We start from the raw sequence: 26,479 nt of genomic DNA, 5'->3' as shown, positions 1-26,479 counted from the left end.
GCCAGAACTATAAAAATTCTAGAAGAAAAAAACTAAGAATAACTTTTATAACCTTGAATTGTCAAAGGTTTCTTAACTATGATATCAATAGCATTATCAATTAAAGAAAAATATAAAACATACTTAAAATTAAAATTATTTGCTTTTAAAAGATGTTTTTATGATAATAAGAAGTCACAAATTGAGAAAAACATTATTTGCATATCATATATACAATAACCTATATTCACAGTGTATAAAGAATCCTCAAAATTCAATAATAAGAAAATCACTCATGGACAGCTGCATGCAAAGCAATGAAACTAGAACACACCCTCACACCATGCACAAAAATAAACTCCAAATGGCTGAAAGACTTAAATATATGACAGGACACCATCAAACTCCTAGAAGAAAACATAGGCAAAACACTCTCTGACATCAGCATCATGAATATTTTCTCAGGTCAGTCTCCCAAAGCAATAGAAATTAGAGCAAAAATAAACCCATGGGACCTCATCAAACTGAAAAGCTTTTGCACAGCAAAGGAAACCAAAAAGAAAACAAAAAGACAACTTACAGAATGGGAGAAAATAGTTTCAAATGATGCAACTGACAAGGGCTTAATCTCTAGAATATATAAACAACTTATACAACCCAACAGCAAAAAAGCCAATCAAACAATGGGAAAATGGGCAAAAGACCTGAATAGACAGTTCTCCAAAGAAGATATACAGATGGCCAACAAACACATGAAAAAATGCTCAACATCGCTGATTATTAGAGAAATGCAAATCAAAACAACCATGAGATACCACCTCACACCAGTCAGAATGGCCATCATGAATAAATCCACAAATAACAAGTGCTGGAGGGGCTGTGGAGAAAAGGGAACCCTCCTGCACTGTTGGTGGGAATGTCAACTGGTACAGCCACTATGGAGAACAATTTGGAGATACCTTAGAAATCTATACATAGAACTTCCATATGACCCCGCAATCCCACTCTTGGGCATCTATCCGGACAAAACTCCACTTAAAAGAGACACGTGCACCCGCATGTTCATTGCGGCACTATTCACAATAGCCAAGACATGGAAACAACCCAAATGTCCATCGACAGATGATTGGATTCGGAAGAGGTGGTATATATACACAGTGGAATACTACTCAGCCATAAAAAAGAATGACATCATGCCATCTGCAGCAACATGGATGGAGCTAGAGAATCTCATACTGAGTGAAATGAGCCAGAAAGACAAAGACAAATACCATATGTTATCACTTATAACTGGAATCTAATATCCAGCGCAAATGAACATCTCCTCAGAAAAGAAAATCATGGACTTGGAGAAGAGACTTGTGGCTGCCTGATGGGAGAGGGAGGAAGTGGGAGGGATCGGAGCTTGGGCTTATCAGACACAACTTAGAATAGATTTAGGAGGAGATCCTGCTGAGTAGCATTGAGAACTTTTTCTAGATACTTAACGTTGCAACAGAACAAAGGGTGGGGGAAAAAATGTAACTGTAATGTATACATGTAAGGATAACTTGATCCCCTTGCTGTACAGTGGGAAAAGAAAAGAAAAGAAAAGAACTCAAATTTTTAAAAATGGGCAAAGATTTGAACTGACCCTTCACCAAGAAAGATACATAAGGGAAAATATACAAATAAAAAATGGTCAATATCGTTGGTCATTAGGGGAATGTAATTTATATCCACAATGAGACACCATCTCAATATCTAAAATTAAATAAACTAACTACACCAGGTTTGTGTTGGTGAAGATGTGAAACAACTAAAACTTTAGTATACTTTCGGTGAGAATGTACCACAGTACAATGGTTTAACTAGCTTGGAAAATAATTCAGTCATGTCATAAAAGGTACAAGCACCTGCAGTTTATTGTATTTTAATTATTCCTCATAGAGTTGTTTAAAAAAAAGAAAAACATTTTTTAGAAGTTTTCATTGAAAACAGATAGCTCCTATCATCAGTTGAAAACACACCATAAGGACATTTCCTGCGGTACTTAAGCATGACGATATATGGCTGGAATGAAGACAAGCCCACAGCTAATATCACACCCAATGGTGAAGTTAAAAGCCTTTCCTCTAAGATCAGGGATAAGACAGTGATGCCCACTCTTGCTATTTCTATTCAATACGGTACTAGGACTGAGAGGCCTAGACAAGAAAAAATAAATAAAAGGCATTCAAATCAGAAAGGAAGTTTATCTCTTTTTATAGATGGCATGGTCTTATAAACAGAAAACCCTATAAAGACCTCACCAAAAATGTTACAACTAATAAACTAATTCAGAAAATTTGCAGAATACAAAATCAACATACAGAAACCAGTTGTTTTCCTATAAACTGACAATGAACGGTCTGAAAGAGAAATTAAGAAAGCAATCCCATTTACAATAGTATCAAAAGCAATAAAATACTTATACATTTAACCAAGGAGGTGAAAGACATACACTGAAAACTGTTAAGACACTGATTAAAGAGATTGAAGAAGACAAAAAAAAATGGAAAGATATCTCGTGATCTTGGACTGGAAAAATTAATATCATGAAAATCTCCATGCTACTTAAAATGATCTACAGATTCAATACTATTCCTATCACAATTCCAATGCCACTTTTTATAGAAATAGGTAAAAATTATTCTAAAATTTAATATTTTCTAACATACCTTTATTTGTATGTTATAGCACACAATATTAACTAATAATCATTGAAATAGTCATTTCCTGGGCACAAATATCCAAATTACTGCATCAAGGAATTCTGATAAATCATTATTTGGCTTTTATTTATAAAAAGGAATATTGTTTTACTAAAAGAATATTAACAATTTTTTTAATGTAAAACATTATTGTCAATAAAATATCCAGATATCCTAATAAATTCAATTTGATCTACATCAAAGTAGATTTTAATACTATTCTAACAATAATTAAGTGGCTGCTATGTGTTAAATACTGATATGTATATCTCTATATTAAAATTAGAATAAGTAAGGGATAGAGATATAAGGAAAAATCCTAATCCAAGTAACAGTGGAAAAAAATCATAATATATCTTATAATTCATAATACACTTTATTTTCACAGGCGTCTAGTCATTCATCCAAAATCTTTGCCATTCAAAGTCTGGTCTTCAAGATTTCATTTATCATGTTTATTATCCAGGCAACAGGTTTTATTCCTAAATTTCTCTTGAATAATATTTATAAAATACGTATGTCATGTCACTGCCTATACCCTTTACATCAGCCAGTCAAAATAAGTATTTAAGAGGCATTGGTAGAAAATAATTTGTCACTATATAGGTCAGCTCTCTTATTAATAATAATAAAAATTGACGTTTACATAGACCATTTGTAGAGTAATTTCATACCATCTCCAAACATTTATTCATTAATACTTCCAATATTTCTACGCATTATCTGACAAACATTCATCTCCATTTTACTGATTTATAAAGGAAAGCCCTAACTCATAAAACGACATGAACCTACTGACTCTATGTTTTCTAACTCACAGATCATTTCTATCCACCAGGGAAAAGAGAAAAATACATCCAGAATGAAATAGTTTGGCTACCCCAAGATAGTGAAATATCCAATTGACACTTAGGTCTTATCTGTTCCCACCTTTTTATATGCGATCCAGTCAAACACCCTGTCGATATCTGTTGCCCGTAGCACTTCCTGTGATACTGGATGGGAACTGGCCAAGCCATCAAGCAGCATCACTTCGTGGAGAACATCCGTCAGAAACCGCTGTTTTTCCTGCAATACAGTAGATGGGGCAACATCATAGGTGATTCATGGTTATGACAGAGTATGTGTGACAATGTGAACAGAGTGTGTGTTACTTAATTGATGATGCAAGTCAGCCTACACAGCGAGACAGCTCTAAAGAGAATCCAGTAAATAAAATGCCCCTTAAGTTACTCTAAAATGAAAGTTGTTGATTCAAGCACAAGAAACAAAATCAATGGGCTAGAATGGGCCCCAAATAGATCAAAACAATGGACTCTGTTTTAACAGAGGTTAAAGCAAATTTGGAGAGTGGGCACATAAATGAAATTGACTGAGCTTGACTGCAGGATCAAGACTAAAATTCCAGTCTTTTTAGTTAATTCAATACAAAAATAATAACTAAATTTCAGAGTGCTAGTGCAATTCATTTTTTATAGTGCCATTTAAACAACTTATTCTCTCTCTCCCTGTCCTTTCCTCCTTTCTCTCCCTTGTTCTCTAACACACACACAGACACACACACACACAGACACACACACACACACATACTTATTTTCTAAAAGAATTTCAGGAGACCACAACGAATAATGAAAAGCATTATTGACATCAAACTATAACATCTGTGGATGTGGTTGTAATATATGAATTCAGAAAATGGAGAGCAATAGGTATCAAAAATCCATTACCATAAAGTTGTGAAATCAGACAAAATCACGAGACTTCCATGCTGTGCATTGCAGAGACATTACTATTTGCTCTAATAAAAGCTGGCTTGTTATGTTAGAAATAAACTGTAAAGAAAAAGTACATCTCTTTTGTTTTTGTTTTAAGATGCCTGCTTTAAAGAAACAGCTTGGGTTTTGTTAACAAAAATGCTGGCAGCTATTCGTCTTCCCTGCCTCCTGCTTTCATTGAGGGAGGAGGAAAGGAAAAAGTTGCAAGAGATAACAAGGGCTAAATAGCCCCTAGATAGTTGGGACCTGAGGAGTATCGTTACAGAGACTAAAGACTGAAATACTTAAATTGCTCTAGCTAATTCTGAACTCATTCCTGGAGCCTCCTAGTTTCAGCCAGCAGATAAACTGCACATTATTTCTGAGTGAGTTGTAATTTCAAGGTGAGAATACACCAATCTTAGATTTTAAAAATTGGAAATGGAGAATAAATATACTAAGAAAAGAACAGTTAACTAGGCATATATGTGTGTGTTAAATTAAACCTGGCTTTAAAGACATACTTTTGTTCATCATCATTTACTCAATAATTTAGCATATTTAATCAATAATTTAATTAATCAGCCACCCAACTATATACTGTAAGACTTGTTGTTTTCTAATAGCTTATTTTTATAATCTGTGGCCTACATACATAATTTTTTGGTCCTTTTTATTTATTTATTTATTTATTTATTTATTTTTTTTTTTTTTTTTGGTCTAAGAGTTTCACATCAATAGTCTATGCTCTATCAAAGAGGAATTTGTTACACTAACTGAACCAGAGGGGTCATGCTAAGTCCCAGAAGTATGCTCTAGATGGTAAGAGGCCACAATAAAAAGCAACATGGATGCAACTAGAGAGTATCATACTAAGTCAGTCAGAAAGAGAAAGACAAATACCATATGATATCACTTACATGTGGAATCTAAAATATGGCACAAATGAATCTATCTACAAAATAGAAGCAGACTCACAGATATGGAGGACAGACTTGTGGTTGCCAAGGGGGAGGGAGGAGGGAATGGGTTGGACTGGGAGCTTGGGTTTAGTAGATGCAAACTATTACATTTAGAATAGATAAACAATGAGGTCCTACTGTATAGCACAAGGAACCACATCCAATCTCTTGGGATAGACTATGATGGAAAATAAAGTGACTGGGTCACTTTGCTGTAGCAGAAATTGACACAACATTGTAATTAAATTATACTTTAATAAAAAAATAAAATGTAATTAAAGTAGTATTAATATTTAGTAATGAATTAAGATTAGTAACATTTACAATAAATTACATGACAATTATTACATAAACTAATACTATATTTCTTCTCAAATCAAGTCCCTAATTCAAGATGAATTAAGGAGTGCAAAATTGGACATTGTGATTTAAAATTTTTAAGAATAAAAGACTGGTATTTATGTGACTCATTTTAAGTCCACTAAAAAGCAAAAATAAGATCTCAGAAAAATGGCCTACATTTTGAGAATAAGTGAAAATCACATATTTCCAAAAAAAAATTTTAAGTAGGATTGCAATTGTACTCATTTAATTTTGAAGTGCATATTAAAGCTATTTGATACTGGAATTAATGAGAGGAATCATGAAATGTATAATGATACGAGTGAACATTTTTATTTACGAAAGGTACCAACTGAAAATGTGATGTCCATTCTGAAGATCAAATGATAGTCAACTATTCAAACAGTAATTTCTCACTTCATTATGTCACTCAAACATCTAATCAAAAATCACAGATAGGAGTTCTCACTGTGATGCAGTGGGTTAAGAATCCAACTGCAGCAGCTTGGGTCACTGTAGAAGTGTGGGTTCAATCCCTGGCCTGATGCAGTGGGTTAAAGGATCTGGCATTGCTGCAAATGTGGTGGAGGTCGTAGTTGTGGCTTGGATTCAGTCCCTAGCCTAGGAACTTCCATATACTGCAGGTGTGACCATAAAGTTTTTAAAAAAAATCATAGTATAAAGTGAACTTATAACAATGCTTTTGGAGTTCCCATTGTGGCTTACTGAAAATGAATCTGACTGGTATCTATGAGGATGCAGGTTCGATCCCTAGGCTTGCTGAGTGGGTTAGGGATCTGGCATTATCATGAGCTGTGGTATAGGTCACAGACGTGACTCAGATCTGGTGTTGCTGTGGCTGTGTCATAGGCAGGCAGCTACAGCTCCGATTCAACCCCTCATCTGAGTGATTCGAGCCCTAGTCTGAAAACCTCCATATGCCACAGGTTTGACCCAAAAAAAAAAAGACAAAAAAATGATGCTTTCACTTTTCTAAATTTTTTAATTTTACTTTTATTAGAATGTAGTTGCTTTCTAATGTGTCATTTTCTGTCATACAGCATAGTGACCCAGTCATACATATATTTATATACATTCTTTTTCTTATACTATCTTCCATCATATTCTACTCCAAGAGATTAGATATAGTTCCCTGTGCTATGCAGTAAGACCTCACTGCTTATCCATCCTAAATGTACCAGTTTGCATCTACCAACCTCAAACTCCCTGTTCTATCCTACTTCCATCCTATCCCCCTTGGCAATCACAAGTCTGTTCTCTCTATCTGCAAATCTGTTTCCATTTTGTAGGTAGGTTCATTTGTGCCATATTTTAGATTCCACATGTAAGTGATATAATATGGTGTCTTTCTAACTTACTTAGAATGAGAATTCTAATTTTTAATATTTAGCAGCAATAAATATATTTTGATCAATATTAACATTTATTAAACATAGCTTGGTTTGCTAGAGATGTCACTTTTTAAGTGGTATAAAGTAAATGGCTATGTAGTTATAAAAATGAAATTAAGGTATATTTAAAAAAATGAAACTTTGTTGTTTAAAAAAATAAGTTATATTACTTCATGCTTCTGGAAAAAAATAAAAATAAACCTTTGCCTGGTCAGTCGAATTTCAAAAATGAGTAGTATTAAGTCATTTATAAAAGACTCATCTTCTACAGTTTTGGAGAGAATGAAACTGTCTACTTGAGAAAAAGGGGAATTAAAAGATTTTATAAGAGAGAGAGGAGGGGAATTAAAAGAAGGGAAAAGCCTGGCAGAAGACACTCACAGAGGGAATACTTTAAATTGAGGGGGGGAGAAGAAAATTCTAGCCAGAGGCAAACCTGATATAGCAAAACTACAAAGAGTTTCCCAGAGAGAAGGTGGTAAATTTTTATAAAAGAGCTGTATCACTATAAAATAAGAAATAATCTCAGCTTGTCAGTCACTCCTCCTCCTCCTTTTCATCATCAACAACAATAACAGCAAAAATTACTAAGTATTGGTTGATTGCCTATTGTTGACCTGAGACTATATAAGTTCAGAAATAACATAAAATTAGAAATCCTGGCTCTTAGGGGATATAAAAGATCAAACAAAATAGTTAGCCACAGTGAACAAAATAATCGTTTTCTCTTACAGACTAGAAATGCTAAAGAATTCTGAGACAAAAACATGGCAAAATAGAATTATTGAAGGAGAGTTTAATGGAAGAGATAGAACTTGATTTGATCCTTGAAATAACTTTAAAATCGTGTTCATGTTGTATGTGTGTGTGTGCTTGTGCGTGTGAAGAGAATAGTATATTTATGATGCATAGTCAACAGTTTTTATTCTATTCCATATCTTAAGGATACCATGATAGGCCATTCTGCCACTTTCAAAATGCAGAATAGGTAAAATGGCAAACTTTAAAATCTGTTTACAAGAAATTTATCATTAACAGTAACAATAAATTCTACCACTCTAAACAGACACCTCCTGGAGATGCTGCATACATGCCTACATTAAAACAGTTCCAACAATACTGAATATGCATGTCATTATGTATTGAACTATCTTAGAAAATACATTGTGTCTGAATTTTTGGAGAATAGCATAAAGGCTTTTTGGAAAAGTATAGTGTGAGTAAATGCACAGAGTTGAGAATAATATGTGGAAAACAACAAAGCCACTATTATTTTATTCATTTCTTTCAACAAATATGTATTAAGTTCCTATTCAATGTCAGATTTTGCACTGTGTTTTGGGAATAAATTATATGACTAAAACCTAGTCCTCAACTGTAAAGAACTTAAAAGTAGAAGAGAAAGTATAAGAGAAAGACAGATAAACAGCTAGCTGTATTATAATATGATGGATGTTATAAAACACAGAGGATGAAATGACTAATTAGTTCTGAAAAGGCTTCACAGAGAAAGTGACATTAAAGTGAGTTGTTGAAGGATGAAAGGTTACTCAGATGAATGGGGGAAGTAGCTAAAAAGGGCACATCCAGGCAGAGGAAACATGAAAAAAAGCTAGTTTGTTTTAATCCTCAGTTATCAGGTTGAAGAGTTTGGTCTTAATAAATAGGCAGTAGCAGGCATAATGACACAATGAAAGTAGTGTCTTAGGAAAATTAACTTATCTGTGGTATACAGGGTAGCTTGATGTATGCAGAGACGGGAGACAGGAAGTGGCTATTGTACCAAGAGGGCATATGGTGATGATGTATTAGAGCAGGTGCTGCTGAAAGGTTGTTGAATCTGAGAGATATTTTGAATGAAAAATCAACTGACATCGATGTCTTGGTCCTTTTAGTGGCTGACGGAGAGGAAGTACTAACAAATAACTATATGGAATGACTTGACAGAATTTTAAAAGAATTTAGTCTTGTAAATGTCCATTTTAGACATTTGCAAGGAAATGTGATAGTGAATATTTAAAAACCAACACACCAGAGGCAATTGAAAGTAAAAGCCTAGGTCTAAGATGAAGGGCAATCGCTATACCCAACTTTTGACAATAAATAGTAATTCGTGGAGTTACCATTGTGGCTCAGTGTTAACAAACCCAACTAATATCCATGAGGATCAGGGTTCCATCCCCGGCCTCCCTCAGTGGGATAAGGATCTGGTGTTTCCGTGAGCTATGGTGTAGGTCACAGATGCGGCTCAGATCTGGCATTGCTGCAGCTGTCACATAGGCTAGAAGCTGCATCTACAATTCAATCTTTAGCCTGGGAACTTCCATAGGCCGTGGTTGTGGCCCTAAATAAAGAAAAAGAAATAGTAATTTGTATAAAACTGTAAATGAAGTCTCTAAAAGAATCAACTATTTTAAAAAATTATTTCTTATAATATTAGTATTTAATATATTGGTATTTAGCAATATATGTGAAGGGAGTTATTAATGATTTTTATCATACCATTAGATACATATGAAAATATAAATTCCCTGATGTCTCCAAATTGCTTCAGCCTGAACATGTCAAGATCTGAATATGCCTGATTTAGTCTAAGTCACAGAAATGAGTGGGAAAAGGAAGGACTATTGGAAGGCAGGGCTGTTGGCAGGTTCTTATAGAAGGGATGACTGATTTTACTGAAGAGCAATACCAGGCATTCACTCTGACTCTTGTCATCAGAAAAGAGAGAAAAAAGTCAAATAATCTGAATCTAGATTGAAGAAAGTCAGATATATCAAACCAGATGAAGAAGATGAGAGCTAAACCCAAGCCAGTTCAAGGAGTAGTAAGGTGCTCACAGGCATGAAAAGAATGGGAAAAACTTCTCAGGGCAGATGTGGGTTATATCAGAGCAGCCACAAGGACTCAATTTTCTGGGAGGATGGATCTGAACATAAATAGCTCTTCTGTTAATCCTGGGATAAAAGACAGGCACACTGCTGCAAAATTGATGAAAGAGTCCTAAACTGGAAGAAAAATATCTGCCATTCGTTAGCTGTCTCACCTTGAGCAAGACATTCAATCTCTTCATCCTCATTTGTAAATACATGTGGTTGTAAAGATTAAACAAGATAACTGTTCTACAAATATTTATTGAGCACCTGCTATATCCCAGATGGTCCATTTGGTTCTGGGGATAAAAAGATAGAAAAGTGTGGATCCAAGTTTCAAAGATTTTGTACTAGTAGAAAGAGGTACAAAGATGAAAACAAATATTAAAACAGCACCTGCTATATGTAAAAATGGAAAGAAGTTCAGGATATATTGTGACTACACAGAGAAGGCTGTGATTTGTTCTGCCTGAAGGAAGGAAAGAATGGTTCTGAACTAATAGTCTGAGTTGAGTCTTTAAGGATGATTTGAGTTTTCTAGGAGGACTCAGAAGGCCAGTTTGGACAGAAAGGACTATCTGGGGGAAGTCATGTAGATTTGAAACAGCCTGGCCTGTTTGGGAGATTCCAGAGTTTTGTGTGGTAGAAGGCAGGGCATATAATGGGGCAAATGAGGAATAATTGATGCACAGAGACAGACAAGAACAAAATCATCAAGGTCCTCTATGCCAAGTTAGGAAGCTAGAATTAAGAAGTGACGTCACCAGATCTACATTTAGAGAGGTGACAGTGTATCCTAGAAAGTGAACTAGAGAAGCAACTCAAAACAAAATAGGACAATACTGCACAATTATGCACAAAGAGCACACAACATGGGCTTTATCTTTGTGATCGCAAAATACTATACCAATCATTTTTCTAAAATTTAATTCAATTTTGTGATGTCCAATGGTGATCAAACAAGGTATTTACTTTGGAATTCCAAAATGTATGAATTAAATGTAGATTTTGATGTAAATATAGCACAGATGTAAATATATATGTAGATATACATATAGATAACCAAATAGACACAAAACGTTCCTTTTTAGGTATCTTTATTTGTTTATTTAAAGCAGTATCTTATTCTAATTTTTAATACTGACAATATCCTCTTGGATATAGAAAAACACACATTTCTAATCCACAGAGTCAAGTCCCTAAGAATGGCTGATGAAGATTATTTGAACAATGCAATCTAATTCCATACATGTTTACTTGTTGCTTTGTATATGCAACCTCCATGTGCTACAGGCTGGGGAAACAAACACACATGGGACACAATTCCTGCCGCCAAGCAACTCCCATTATGATAGGCAGGATAGAGATGTGTACAACTCATTAGTGCTACTTGATGTGTAAAATATTAGTAGCCAAACAAAGAACTATGGGAGTAGAGAATAGAAGGAAAGTTATGGGTAATAGGCTTTCAGTGCTTATGACTATGTTGGTCTATCATAAAGAGAAGAAGAAGAAGACATGTCCTTCATATTTTATATCTTTGGAAATCTATACTACCATGAGATTAAGACTTTTGAGATTTCCTGGGTTAAACAAAATGACACATAAATCATGACTAACATAAAACCCTTGCTTTTACAAGACAAGAAGAAGGCGTATTGGTATACCTCGCATTGCATGTTTTGGTTTTCTCACTCTGGTTCTTCATGACTTATTCATATCATGACAAGGCAAAGGAGAGGAATACAATCAAAATTTCAAAAAAGAAAAGCAAATCTACAGGGGAAAAAGTGTCATCAGATTTTATGTATGTGATATGGTATCTTTGTGACTTTGCACTTATCTTCTGTAAACACAAAATGTAATGCCATATCTGTAAAAATCAGAAATTATTTGGATTCCAAGTGTCCTAAAATATTAAAAGAAACTTACTCTGTAATTTTATATACCATCCTCCTTTTATAAGGTTCTAAAATGTCCAAAGGTATTTAAGCTTTACTCAATTGAAAGTTAGCTAGATATACTTATGAAATATTTTGTCATTATTTAGCTGATTAGCTAACATTTTATAGATAACATTTTATACATGTTTATTCTATAACATTTCATAGATAGCCAAATCACTAAGATGTAGTGAAAATCAGGGTTGCTTCTATATATAGCAATGTTCTTAAAAGTTAACATTTCAAAATCTCATGTTTAAATACACATGCCTAGGATTAAATAATCATTTTCATGTGCAGCTTGTTAAAGTAGTCCATTCATATTAAACTTATGTAAACACACACATATATAGTAGACATATATAATTTTAGAAATAATCACCATTAATGCTTATAATTAAACACTGTTTTGAGATTTTTACCTCTGTATTTGTTCACATTTTATAGAAAGTGGTACATGAACACAATAATCTCTACTGATATAACATTATTCTGTGATTTCACACAAGTTCTACAATAAGTAACCAAAATGTGTTCCATATGTTCTTATTTGAGCTATCAATCACATTTAATCCACTGCCAAGCCACAACTGCTTTTAAAAGCCTTAGTCAACATAGTAACTAAAAAAGCAATTGTATTTCTATAAGACTATCTTGGATGACTTTATAAGGCTCTCATAACCCCAAACAACTTCCTGCACAGGTTTTTACGAACTGATATACTCTCAAACATGACTAACACAGAGAAGGTAGGTTAAATTGTGAGTCTTTTCAATGACTACATCCTTCAGCTGCCTTATGTTTTGTTTGTAACATCCAGGCTGAATGTGTCATGCCTCATATTATCCAAGATGTGACACAGCTGAAGGAAATTGCTAAGATGAAACACAAAATGTACCGCATTGTGTTCAACCAAATTCTGAGCTTTCTGCATACTTATACCAGAACCTTTAAGATACAGCAAAATTGATATGGCAAAAGTCACCACCAATAAATCATCTATGCATTCATTAATTATGATAATCCTGGGTTTTACAATCTTGAATATGCTCCACATAATGTCAATCACAGTAATAATTATGAACAGGTTGTCTAATTACCTAGCTCTTTCTGATTCTAGTAGCCCAAAAAAATCGCTGTGAACAATCACCATCTGCCATGTGCTTTTACATAACCCTCTTAAAATGTTCATATCCTTTAGCATCCCTTTATGTTTTAGGATTTCTTGATACTTTTTTCCTTCTGTTTTCCTTCAAACACTTATCCAATGTGGTTTTAAATTTTTTTTAACTCAATATCCTTTTATATAGAGATAGAAACTCTTTTAATATTTCATAAATGATCTGCTGACCTTCCTTCCATAATTTTTTGTTGGCTTTTGGCCAGACTTTTATTATTGAATATCTCATTGATGCTATACTTTGGGTTATGCTGAGATATGATGATGAAATAAACAGTGCTTAACCTGGTGAAGCATATTGTTTAGTGGAGCAGATTCACCTCCTGTCCTTTGCTAGTTAACATGAACTCATACCCCCTCATCTATGTCACTTCTGGACCCTCTCCATAGAGAGGTAGTAGCTTCTTCATCTTTTCAATAATCCTCTCTCAACTTTGTGGCAGTAAGAATCTTTTCATCTATCTCAATGCCAAATTGCTGGAGAAGCTGATAAGACACTTCAATATAATCAAATTTGCCAATCTTTTTGATACTTATATGCTTTTTTTTCACATCACAAGAAGTTGCTGGTATTTCTCAGACACATTAATAATAAGCTAATCAAGGTTTATTTGATTGATAAAATATAACAGTATTTTTAAATATACACAGATTAATCATCTTATATACATTCAATTTCTGTTCAAATTCTAATGAAAACTTTCTTATAGCATTCAGGTCTGGAATCATTCCAGAAATAAGCTAATCAACTCCCAGAAGTTATTAACGTGATTACCAAGTGACTAGTTTATTTTGCTAATTTGTGAAATAAAAATTCAAATGATCTTAACTCTGTAACAAAAGTCCTTTTCGTTTTTTTTTTTTTTTTTTTTTTTTTTGCCTTTTTGTCTTTTTAGGGCTGTACCCACAGCATATGGATTTTTTTAGGACCTCACCTGTGGCATATGAAACAAAATTCTTATTAACTTGATAGTGAAATGTAGTAAATAATACATTTTTGTACTTTAATTTCAATATTTACTGAAATAAATGGTCAGTTCATCAAATGACCTAGCCTAATAAAACTTTACACTTGGGAGTTCCCATTGTGGCTCAGTAGTAAAGAAACTTGACTAGTATCCATGAGGACACGAGTTCGATCCCTGGCCTCACTCAGTGGGTTAAAGATCCAGCATTGCCTGAGCTGTGGTGCAGGTCACAGACATGGCTCGGATCCTGTGTTGCTGTGGCTGTGGTGTAGGCCAGCAGCTGCAGCACCAATTCGGCCCCTAGCCTGTGGACTTCCATATGCCATGGGTGCGGCCTGAAAAAGACAACAAACAAACAAACCTTTAACTTGTTGCCAGATCAGAGAGGTCTGTATCTTTCCAATGAAAATACAAAGCATTTTTTTTCAAATTTAAAAGATTTAATAATCCATCACAAACAACTCCAGAATATATAGAATGCTGTGGCCCCCAAATTTAACCAATTCAGAAAGGAAGGTCCACATTTATTCCTAGACTCTCTATATATTGTATCTCAGAGTAAGCTACTATAATATTTATAAATTGATTGTGAAATTAGCAAAGAAAAATCTTCACTATTCAGAATGCAAAATCTGGACTTGCATTCCATTTTTAAAGTGCATAAATATTAGCATTCCAAAGTTATTCAGAAATAAAATAGGTATACTGAAAAGTATTATGTGAAGGCAGTGCTCTTACAAATTTTTAACATGTGATTCACAAGATACGTAACTGGAAAACAAATTTCTGGACACTAAAGGTAATGCAATTATACTAAGTACCCAATAGCAATAATGCTATTAGTAACAAGAATAAAAATTCTTAGATTCTTAAAGCTATCCTGTGACAAAAACAGAACAGGTATTTCATACATACTTTGAAGATGGAGAAATAAGATCAAACAACTAAGTATCAAGAATCACGGAATATTACTCAGCCATAAAAAGGACAAGGTAATGCCATTTGTGGCAACATGGATGGAACAAGAGACTCTCAAACTGAGTGAAGAAAGTCCAAAAGAGAAAGAGATATCACTTATGTGTGGAGTCTAAAATATGGCACAAATGATCTAGCTACAAAACAGAAACAGATTGTGGACATGGAGAACAGACTTGTGTTTGCCAGGGGGGAAGAAGAAGGGAGTGGGATGGATTGGAAGTCTGGAGTTAGTAGATGAAGACTGTTATATGAGGAGTGGATGGGCTGTGGAATCCTGCTGTATAGCACAGGGAACTATATCCAATCACTTTGGATAGAACAGGATAGAGAATAATGTGAGAAGAAAGTATATATAATGTATAAATGGATCACTTTGCTATACAGCAGAAATTGGAAAAACACTGTAAATCAACTATAATGGAAAAACTTTAAAAATCATTATGGGGAAAGATAACTAAAATAACAAAACAAAACAAGAATTAAAAAAAGAATCAAAAATTTAACCCATGGGATAAGTAGAAAAAAGGAAAAGAATCAAACTTCATTCTAGGAAACTATAATGTAACATTACTCTGACAAAAATAATTTCAATTGGTAAAATATGTCTATGAGACTTTTTTCATTTTTTAAAGTTTTTTTGAAGCATAGTTGATTTACAATGTTGTGATAATTTCTGATGTACAAAAATGGATCTCTGAGACTTTGAGGACACACATTTCATACTCATCTGTGTTCTCTGTCTCCAACTGAGATACGAGCAAAGACATTCAATGTGTTTGTTACATAATGAAAAATGCACCAGTCAATACAGATTAATCACTGGAAATATTTTGTCAACTAGGGGCCAAAAATCCCAACAAAATGCTTAGCAACTAATAGAGTAATATCATTTGTTGTGAGAAGTAAAATTATTTGTAGGCCTAGAAAGTGATATAACCCATCAGCTCTCAAAAGAAGCCAAAGATACCAAGAAAATCTCCTTATTTTCTTAAAAAGTAAAGCAAAGAAGTTTTGAGAGTTTTTATCTTTAATTAGTCATTTTCAATAATGTATTGTGTTTAATGTTCTCCAAATGGAACTGATCATGTGGCTAGTTAGGAAGATAATGTAATTAATTAATGCCAAGTTTTTCTCTGTAGGAGCAATCAAACTAACATTCTCCTTAATCAGAAAACTTGGGAAATAAATAATATTTAAATAATAACAACAATAATATTTAAATATTCCACCGTACCACCACCACCACTATAACCAAAATAACAGAAGTCTTTTTTATAAAAAGTATGTTCTTCTATGTAAAGCTGTGCAGCTTAAGAACAGAACTTAACTAAGCAGAAAAATACTCAAAATCTAAATAAAAATAAATAGCTACTGTAACTAGATAAATCTGAGCAAATATTAGAGAATGTGTTTGAACCATGTAGTATAAAAACAATAATAGGTAGCTAAGTGTTCTTCCTGATCCTACCATTTGGCTAATCTTCTGAAACTTAACTGTACTAAATTTTAGTTTCCAAACATACCTATGAATATCAACAGTCTAATTGAGGTCATGGATCTGTTTCTGAGCTACATCACAAACAAAACAACTTCTGACAGAGTCACGGTTCATCAGTGAAGAGCCCAAATAAAAAAAAAATCCTAAATTTAACCATAACTTCTAACTTAAACCAACACACTAAAGATAAAATACAGCGTGTAGAAGAAACTAATGCATAGCAGGTCTATGCTAATAATACCCTGAGGCTTATTCCATAGAAATTAGAAAATGAATGCCTCATTTTGGGTACTTGATAATTCTTTGATGAACTAATAAACAGGATGAATTAAATGTATAACTGAATGGAATGGCCAAAAAGTGGCAGCAATCCATCAGACTAGTTTATATAAAATTAATCCTAACGGCACTCAGGAAAGGCATCATTGAACTATAAATAAAATCTGGAGAAGAGAAAATAAAATGATTAAAAGAATTAATTGGACACAAGTGGATTTGAAGTAGGTTCTTAGAGAAAAGAAAGCATCCCCACATATCTTAATTTTAAAGACAAAGATGACACTCTAATCATTAGAAAGAATTTTATTTCATCGGTCCCAAGGAGAATTAAAAAGATATAAATGGTTTCAAAAAGGGCTTACTTAAACCACAAATGTGTAAATTTGTGAACCACAGATGTGTAGATCCACAGATGTTATTTAGCACAGATATGAAAAACTTATTATTACCAACGGGAACAGGTGGCAGCGGGAGGGATGGACTGGGGGTTTAGGATTGGCATATGCACACTGAGGTATATAGAATGATTGGTCATTGGGGACCTGCTGTATAGTACAGAGAACTCTACCCTATATTCTGCAATAACCTATGAGGGAAAAGAATCTGAAAGAGAATGGATGTGTGTATAACCGAATCACTTTGTTGTACAGCAGAAATTGTCACAACCTTGTAAATCAACTACACTTCAATAAAACTTGAAAAATGAAAACAAACACACAAACAGTGCTTTACCCCAAATTGTCTTTTGGTTTCATGGCTGAGAAGAGCTACCTAAGCAGTGGCCTACATGGTAGTCTAGCCATTACTATGTCCTCAGATTCTTCAGAAAAAGAACAAAGATGTGTAGCTCATGACTTACTCCATTTCACAGTGAATTAACATACACAAAGTGTTTAAAGGTACAAAGTAAATCCTACATAAGTCTTTATTATTGCAAGTGTTACTGGAGTAATTGAGGTAAAATCTTCATTAACCTCAAATATCTTACTGCTCTTTGTTTTCTCTTGACAGAAAGCTCTTTTACACTTTTTGACTCATAATCCTTGAACTCACTACTTTCATTTGTCATATCCTTGTCTGGTAACATCTGAAGAGTGTTAGAGTAACCTTGATGAAAAGGAAAAAAAAAAAAAGTCCCATAAAGTGTTATGGACTGAAACAGTCACTCCTTACTTAGAAATGAGTTGTGTTCTAATGTCTTTTAAAACATATAGCTGCCTGGTTAAGGATGATTAATAATTAGAATAGTAAAGAATTTTTCTCGGGTTGCCCTCTTAGTCGCCAGCTTTCCTTTTTGGTTGTGTTCATGCTACAGATTTTGCAGAACAAAATTTTTAACATAGCTAGGGAAATACTGAATAATACCAGGTGTTGAACAATTCCTATATCATAGGAAGATAAATGTTTTTACCAGATGTGGTAAAAGGGACACATGAAACTGATATCATCTGCTATTGCAAATAATAAGTATTTGAGAACAATGCTAACAGAACATTTCATCATTTTGGTATAAATTTTTGGCATCACTAATATCTTTGTTTATTAAGTGCCATCTGACCATTTTTAGCAAATTTGATTATTTTGCTTACAAAGCACTCTTACCTAAAAGGGGAATGAATGGGTTAATTTTTTTCTTGCATTATTTCTAGGTATTTCCCTGCATTATTGTTTGGCTCCATGTTCAGTAAAAGTTTCCTTCTTAGAAAGTGTCTAATCTTGTCCATTTATTGTTTTTGCTTTGTTTTTGAAATTCCTGAAGAAATGTAGAAAGACCTTGATACCATGCAAACCTGAATACAGTCTGTGGAAGAAATAGTTTATTCCAAAGGGAATGCTCATTTATATTTTATCTCTAAGTTTAAAATATACAAAACCTGAAACACTTAGCATCTTTCTGAACATAAATGGCTTTTTTTAAAAAATCATCCCTTAAGAACATACATGAAATTTCAATTTGCAGCTTTGTTTTAAATTTTAAAAATTCATAGAATAAAAAAAAAATTAGGTAATGTGACTAAGAAAACTTCCAGATATCTACCTGAACATATAGACATATATGTGAATACATGTGAATACAAATGAATTATGTTCACTTTTTCGTCCCTTTCTAAATATGTCTTAGTTAATAAAAAGCTGGTTTTCCACGTGAAGCAATAAGTGAAGCAGATTTACATTTTCTGAGACTTAATACACCTTGATCACATATCTTGATAACAAGCTTTTCAAATTTTTCATTTCTCAATCAACTGTAAAGCCAAAGTCTTGATTCTTATAAAGAATTAAAAGTGTAAACAAAAGTATGAATGCATTATCTATACCACATATTGTCCTTAAAAATGTATTTGTGCCACAAAATTTTTTAAGTCAGTTAATGTATGTCAACAATGAGCAACTGGTTGGCCTTATTCTTTCTGATACATGTCCTTAACAGGGCAAGCAGCACATCAGTAAAATCGTTTGTAAAAAGCACAGAATTTAGTCCCAATGTAAGAAAATGTTAACACAATTAGTTATTGTATTAGCCTTAGTGAGAGTTATTTTAACATGTTAGTATCACAGATACAGTTCCTGTTTTCGTTGTTTTTCTTTGCTAGAAATTCTTGGTCTCTCTCCAGTCACCCATTAGTTGGCACCCAAGTCCCTGGCCTGCTTTTTAACATTGACATCCTTTGGGGATATCCCTATTTGTATATTCTGAGGGTTACTCTCATTCGCAGTGCATTGGGACTATGCACCACAGAACTCCTTCTACATTTACTCAGAACTCAGACATGAATTCTACGAGCCCCTCTCCTCTGATGGCACCAGCTACTGTTCTCTTTGCAGATCTTACTTCTTCTGGGGCCTTTCTTTGTGTTTGTTATAGACCTGTTGTCCACCAATGCCCAAAGCAACCCATGACATAAAGGGCTATAGCTCCCTGGATCCTCTCAAATGAAAAAAAAAAAAAAAAAAAAAAAAAAGAAAGAAGGAAAGAAAGAAAGAAAGAAAAAAAGCTTTTCTCTTATTTGAGAAATGAAAGTTGATGTTTTCAGCACAAAGAGAAATTACTTGCAGAGGGAAGAGTAAAGAGAAAGCACAAAGAAGACTGACCCCTCAAGAGACCCAAGCGGGCACTCCTACTTTTCTTCTAGTCTTTCACCATAAATGTCACTTTTAAGCTCCTGAGAAGAATCAAAAATACCACAGACCCTTGAGACTACCCATAAGAAGCCTTTACATTCTTCATATTCAATGTGTGTCAGTCATTTAAGAATAAAATATCATTGACCAGTCAAAAAACAATTGGATCACCTTCTAATTTACTGACTTCTCAGGAGTAGACTATCATATGTTGATTTTTTTTATTATCATAGACAAAATACAAGTCTATGGAAAAATCATGTATTTAATTATTTATTTATTTGATATTCAATATTTAGAAGGTAAGATTCTAAAATAAATATTTAATGCCCAAATGGCCTATCTCTGACACCATAGTTCTCCAGGACAAATATATTTTGATATTGATGAATCATAGGCAATAGCACCAAAGTACAAGGTACCAACAACTATTGCTGAAATGTATTTTAACTAACTTTGTTCTTTTTAATTACTCAACGAATTTTATTACATTTATAGTTGTACAATGATCATCACAACCCAATTTTATATCATTTCTATCCCAAATTCCCAGCCCATCCCTCTACTCCCCAACCTGTCTCCTTTGGAAACCATACGTTTTTGAAGTCTGTGAGTATCTGTTATGCAAAGAAGTTCATTGTGCCTTTTTTTTTTTTTATAACTTTGTTTTTTTGTTTGTTTTTGCTTTTTAGGGCTTCACCCAGAGCATATGGAAGTTCTCAGGCTAGGGCTGAATCAGCTGTCAGCCTATGCCACAGCCACCGCAACATAGGATCCAAGCCACATCTGCGATGTACACCACAGCTCAAGGCAACACCAGAAACCCAACCCACGGAGTGAGACCAGGGATTGAACCTGCATCCTCATGGATACTAGCTGGATTTGTTTCCACTGCTCCACAACGGCTAACTAACTTTGAAGAGCAGATGAAAGCACGTTTCCCTACAGACATTAAATCAAGGATAGACTTAAGAAATGGACAGCTAAACAAGTAAAATATTAACCAAGACAAATTTTTTTCTAATTTTCCATTTTCCCCTCTCAGAATAGTAGAGTGTTTATTACTGCTTAGAAAAATTAAGCAGTACATCTTTACATTTAAACTGGAAAAAAAAAGAACTTAATAAACAATAGATCTAATTCAGTTCACCAATGATTTTCTCAACTTCTTTTCTGAATAAAAGTAATCTAAGAAGTGAAGATAATTTTATTCCAATGCCTATTAAGTTTAGTAGGCAATTTTCATTGGAGCACATTAAAATGATACTGAGTCTAATGGCAGAATTCATTTTAACTATTTTAGTCCTGTCCATGACAAAAACAATTGAGAACATTTATTAAGGTTTTGGGCAATACACTTTGAGATATCCTAAGTATTTAGCGTAATGAACTTTAGTTGCATGATTCTCTATTAATAGTTATCTTTGTCCCCAGGTATGTGTCCTCATAAAAATTTAGGAAGAATTTCCAGTCCACAGACTTTATCAGTGTATAAAGTTATTGCTGTATGAAGCTCCTTAGCATCCCAAATTATTTAATAAAAGAACATGCACTCGTGTTTAATAATTCTCATTACAGCAAGCACATACTTACAAGGCTACATTCAGGAAACTAAAGGATATACCTACCATATAAACACAAATTATAGAGGAAAACCTGTGCAATGTTCACAAAGGATATGATTTTGCCTGCTTCAGGCTAGGTTTGTAACATAAGGAGGTCTTCATGGTAGCATTTTACTATTCATCCTTTTCCAGTTTTAAAACTCTCTTAGACTTTTTCAAACTAAAATAATGTAGAATAGTTGAATAGTAACCATGCTGCAAGAGTCTTTTTTTGTTCTCCCTTTGGAAGAGACACAGTAAGATTTAATATGACTGCCATCAGGCTTAGAGGGTTAAGGATCACTGCTGCGGCTCAGTTTGCTGCTATGGCATAGGTTCAATCCCTAGGCCATGAACTTCCACAAGCTGAGGGCACAGCCAAAAAGGAAAATAAATTATATGACCACCATTAATAGCATACTGTAACCTAATTCATCCAATAATGTTGTCATTAACAACCAATACTGATAAAATAATGTCAAGCAAGAGAACGACTCTACTCACCCAATGAAATCTAACCTCAGGCCTGAGCTAAAGAAGCTGCTTCTAGTAATTTTGACACTTTTGTTTAATGAATGAAAGATGGTTTAAGACTTATGTTCCTAGAGAAGAGTTCACATTGCCAATATAGATAAGCACTGATTCGATGAGACTGAATCTAGATACAAAGATTACAAAGGGAGTTCCTGTTGTGGCTCAGTGGTAACAAACCCAACTAGTATCCATGAGGATGCAGGCCTCGCTTAGTGGGTTAAGTATCTCAGTTGCAGTGAGTTGTGGTGTAGGTCACAGATGCAGCTTGGGTCCTGCATTGTTGTGGCTGTGGCACTGGCCAGCAGCTGCAGCTCTGATTCAACCCCTAGCCTGGGAACCTCCAAATGTCACAAGTACAGCCCTAAAAAGAAAAAAAAAAAATTACAGAGAGTTTTTGGTAATCAATACATAATTGTTATAAATATAGGGTGTCAAACAGATTCCTAGGGTTGGAAATATGAGGGTATCTGTACATAAATCACTACCCCTTTCTAATAGAGCATTTGCTATTTTCTGCTTGTGTAGTGATTCCTACATTTCAAAGACCTCCCAAGTTATTTTATCTTCATAAAAATTATGTGTGCTTCCTATGTCTGTACAATTGCCCTATTTCTCAAAAGATGAGAATGAGTTACAGAAGTGATATGCTTTTCTTGGAATCTGAATTTCTTCTTTCCAATCCATTGCCCTGATGGTATATCATACTACCTGTAAGGGCCCATATCTGTAAAATGTAAACTTGATGAGTTTGTTGGGTAACAAAACTTCATCGCAGTGTTTATTCCGTGTAGTGTTCTTTATGTAAAAACTGATTATTTCATTATCAGAAACTGGCTGTAAACACATACACACACATACAAACACCCCAAGATTTTACTAGCAGTTAAGCAGGCTACATAATGCTAGCCTAGATTAGAACAAGAGCTTCCTTTACAACACAGCATAAATTCTGGGCTTCTTTATTGCTGTTCCATCTACAGTAGAGGCTAGTAATCTCCCTAGCAAACCAAAATTGTATTTCAAAACTTGAGCCTTGGTGTCTAAAAATAATAAAAGCGCCGTTTTTGAGATTAGAGACAAAAGAGGTCAGCTTCCTGAATTTCTTTACTTCTGACACAAGCCTGACTTCTGGTTTTTCTAATTTAGGCTAAATTGTAGTGAAGCCCAAGCCGTGAGCTCCTAGGTAAGCTTTTGTGCATATCACAGGAGTATGAGTTACTGCTGACACAGCCATCACTCTTATTCTTTCTAGTATTTCTTCCACTCTTTTGCTGATGCCATTATGAAAAATAGTGCTGACATAGCCTTAAAGTCATTTAATATCCTTTCTTATTTATGTGTGGCTAACCTAGTCTGAAAATTTTGTTTGCAAAAAAAGATATTAATGACTCATGGAGGAGCATTTGTTTAGAGTTTCTTCTTATAGATTTAATAAATTTAGTACATTGAGACACTCTACAGACTAAATTGAAAAAGTTATTAAAAAGCAAAAGCGGCCAATGATCAAAAAGTATTTATAATCCTTAAAATCTGAACATAAAGAGACATAACGATAAAGCCTGTTTTCACTATTGCCTGATTAATTGTGATGGAGTTTAGTCTTTCATTTCTTATTTAATCCATCATTAATTCCCTTTTTTATCACAAAATATGGATTTATATCTTACCATCCCCAAGGTTTTTCTATTTTCAGGGCATGGTCTATATTCTATTAAGAATACAGTATTAAAGTCTCAGATGTGTAATCTAAGATGTATTTTTATAATGACGAATGAAAAGAATTTTGTCCTAGATAGCTGAATGAACAACAAAAAAAGCTTACCTATATGAATAACATGTCATTTGTAATACTAACATTTTTAACAATAAAATATAATAGAATTATAAATCAGTAATAATACATAGCATAATGAAAATTAAATGAAAATGTTACACAAATATTACTTTAAAGTAAACTAAAAATCAAAATATATTTTATATATGTTTCAATATCCTCAAACATTTCATTTTAAAAATCTATTTGTTTAAAAATACCGTAAATAATTAATATTGCATGGTTCTGATTTTTTTTCACATTCTTTAAAGGCATTTTAATTAATTTTAATGCCATAATAAACAGGTCAAGTAAGATTTTAAAAATTATATTATATATAATACCTACCTAGATACCTAAGGCTAAATAAAATTTATTCATACATTTGTGCAAATGAACCATGTTGCCTTTATAAAATATAAACAAAACTGGACAATTCAGACATAACAACATGATATTAAAATTGTAGCATTTCCTCCAAGATATGTAAGATCACAGCAGGAGTTGGCTGAATTTATGGTAGATAAGTTGTATCATGACTTAACAGACATCATCAAATTACACCATGGTTTAAATACTTTTTCAAATCATGCTTGCAATCATGATGGATGATTAGATAATCCCATATTATGAATAATTTAAATATCAAAAAAGAGTGGTGTAAAATAAATATACATTATCACCCATGCTATATCACAAGTGAAATTTGAGCTTCTAGAAGTTGATAAATGTTAGTACTTTGCAACTTTTACATAATGCCACTTAAAATAAATTTAAAATTCAAGTTCTAAAACAACATATACCTTGGGTTCTATTTAATAATAACATAGTCACTTACTGATTAGTGGAAGCTTCTATAAAATGAAAAACCTGCATTTAATGACATAGAAATCACATCCTCCCTCCCACTTTTTCTGCTAGGATGTTCTAGGACATCAGTACTAAAGGTACACAAATTCTACTTCAGGTTTGGATGCACAGGTATGGGTGTAACATGCACAAGTCCTTATAAAGTTAGTGAAATTTTACTAAGTCCTTTAATCCTAAAGGAAAAAAAAAACAATAATGCATCAAAATTTTTAGCTTATTTTTGAGGTCATCACAATGAAAAGTATTGTTCTCAAAAATATTGTTCAATAAAAATATTGTTCTCTCTATACTGAACTACCCTATACACTTAAAATATTACTTATTATTTTCAATCATGTCCGATGATAATACAAGCCCAGTGTAACACATGATCAACCTTTCACTGAAAGTGCCAAGCAATCCAAGAGAAGTGCACTTACCATGTTCCAGCCAGGGTAGAGGTAGTCTGTACCAACAAACTCAAAGTAGTGAGCAAAACCCTCCTTCAGCCACACATCTTCCCACCACACAGGAGTCACGAGGTCACCAAACCACTGCCATAAGAAAATGAATGGGCATCAGATAAAGTCAAAACTATCCTAGAACTATTTTCTCTAAAATTACATGTATTCATCTAGAATCGTCATAACTGGAATTCACTCAACTGATTTCATGAATTTATAATATATAAATCAAGACTATTGATTTATTCAACTACTTGGGTAACACTACTTTTTTATAATTGCCTTCAGGGAAGAACAAAAGTGAAATGATCAAGGAACATAAGAAGAGTATTTAACCTGAAGAAGAAAGGATCAGGAAGAAACAAAAAACAAAAAACAAACTGAGGACAGCTTTCTACAAGTATTTGAAGACCTAATAGGTAGAAGAGGAAAAGGCTTGAGTTTTGGGGCCTACGGAGGGACAGATCAGGACTAAGGGATGGAAATTAAGGTTGATAGATAGATCTGCTAAAAATGCAGGAGACCCTAAAACAGACCGAAATGGGCAATGACGGGAATGACTGCTTCGAAAGGTAGTGAGGGCATCACAGGAAGTACTGAGGCATTGCCTTCTAGGGGCAGCTGCAATTCCAGAAGACATCTGCTGACTGAAGGAACAAAGGGTCTTTAAGATGCTCCACACGTGATTCTCCATGATTCCATAATAATGAGGGATGAACAAAAAAAATCTCTCAGATCCCGTCAGGAAAAATAATATTGTAACTTTAAATTGGTGTTTCGATTAGATCATAATGTATGACTCTGAAATCCTTGCTTAGTTCAGCAAAAGCTTAAAGGAATTCTTTTTTTTCCCATTGAAAAACAAACAAACAAACATTACATGCTAGGAACAATCCTAAAGATTTGGGATTCAATAAGGAAAAGTCAGGCAATGTTCCTTCTCAGGCAGCTGACATTTTATTGTGGGGGCAGGAATGATGAGGTGAGATAGAAAATAAAAAATAAATAAGCAAATGAACAATACAAGTTCAGATCCTATTAAAGTGTGATAGGAATCGAGAAGGGGTTGCTTTAGACTGCAAAACGGTAAAGGTTCTCTCTAAGCAGGTGACATTTGAGCTCAGACTTTAATGATAAGAAGGAGCCAGGAAAAAGCCTTAGGCAAGAGGATTCCAGGCATATGTAAGTAACC

The 26,479-nt window shown here is 33.8% G+C and overlaps 1 protein-coding gene across 8 annotated transcripts in view; it reads right to left on the bottom strand.

Moving 5' to 3' along the window:
- TRHDE (thyrotropin releasing hormone degrading enzyme) overlaps positions 1 to 26,479 on the bottom strand; it is a 583,967-nt gene that overhangs the window by 160,296 nt on the left and 397,192 nt on the right. For all 8 annotated transcript variants that reach the window (XR_014803635.1, XM_084956344.1, XM_084956345.1 and 5 more), the window contains 2 exons: positions 25,264 to 25,377; positions 3,642 to 3,779 (listed from right to left, as the gene is read on the bottom strand). Coding sequence is in view for 7 of the 8 variants with exons in the window: in XM_084956344.1 (XP_084812470.1) it covers positions 3,642 to 3,779; positions 25,264 to 25,377 (252 nt within the window). In the remaining variant the exon portion in view is untranslated. The remainder of the gene's footprint in view (positions 1 to 3,641; positions 3,780 to 25,263; positions 25,378 to 26,479) is intronic.

Source organism: Sus scrofa, chromosome 5, assembly GCF_054392235.1.
Source record: "Sus scrofa isolate SSC_HxYL_T2T_F1_AM1 chromosome 5, Sscrofa_HxYL_maternal_Yorkshire_Landrace_v2.0, whole genome shotgun sequence".
NCBI lineage: Eukaryota > Metazoa > Chordata > Mammalia > Artiodactyla > Suidae > Sus > Sus scrofa.
Note: the sequence above shows the minus strand (reverse complement) of the source record. Positions and strands in the feature narration are given on the sequence as shown.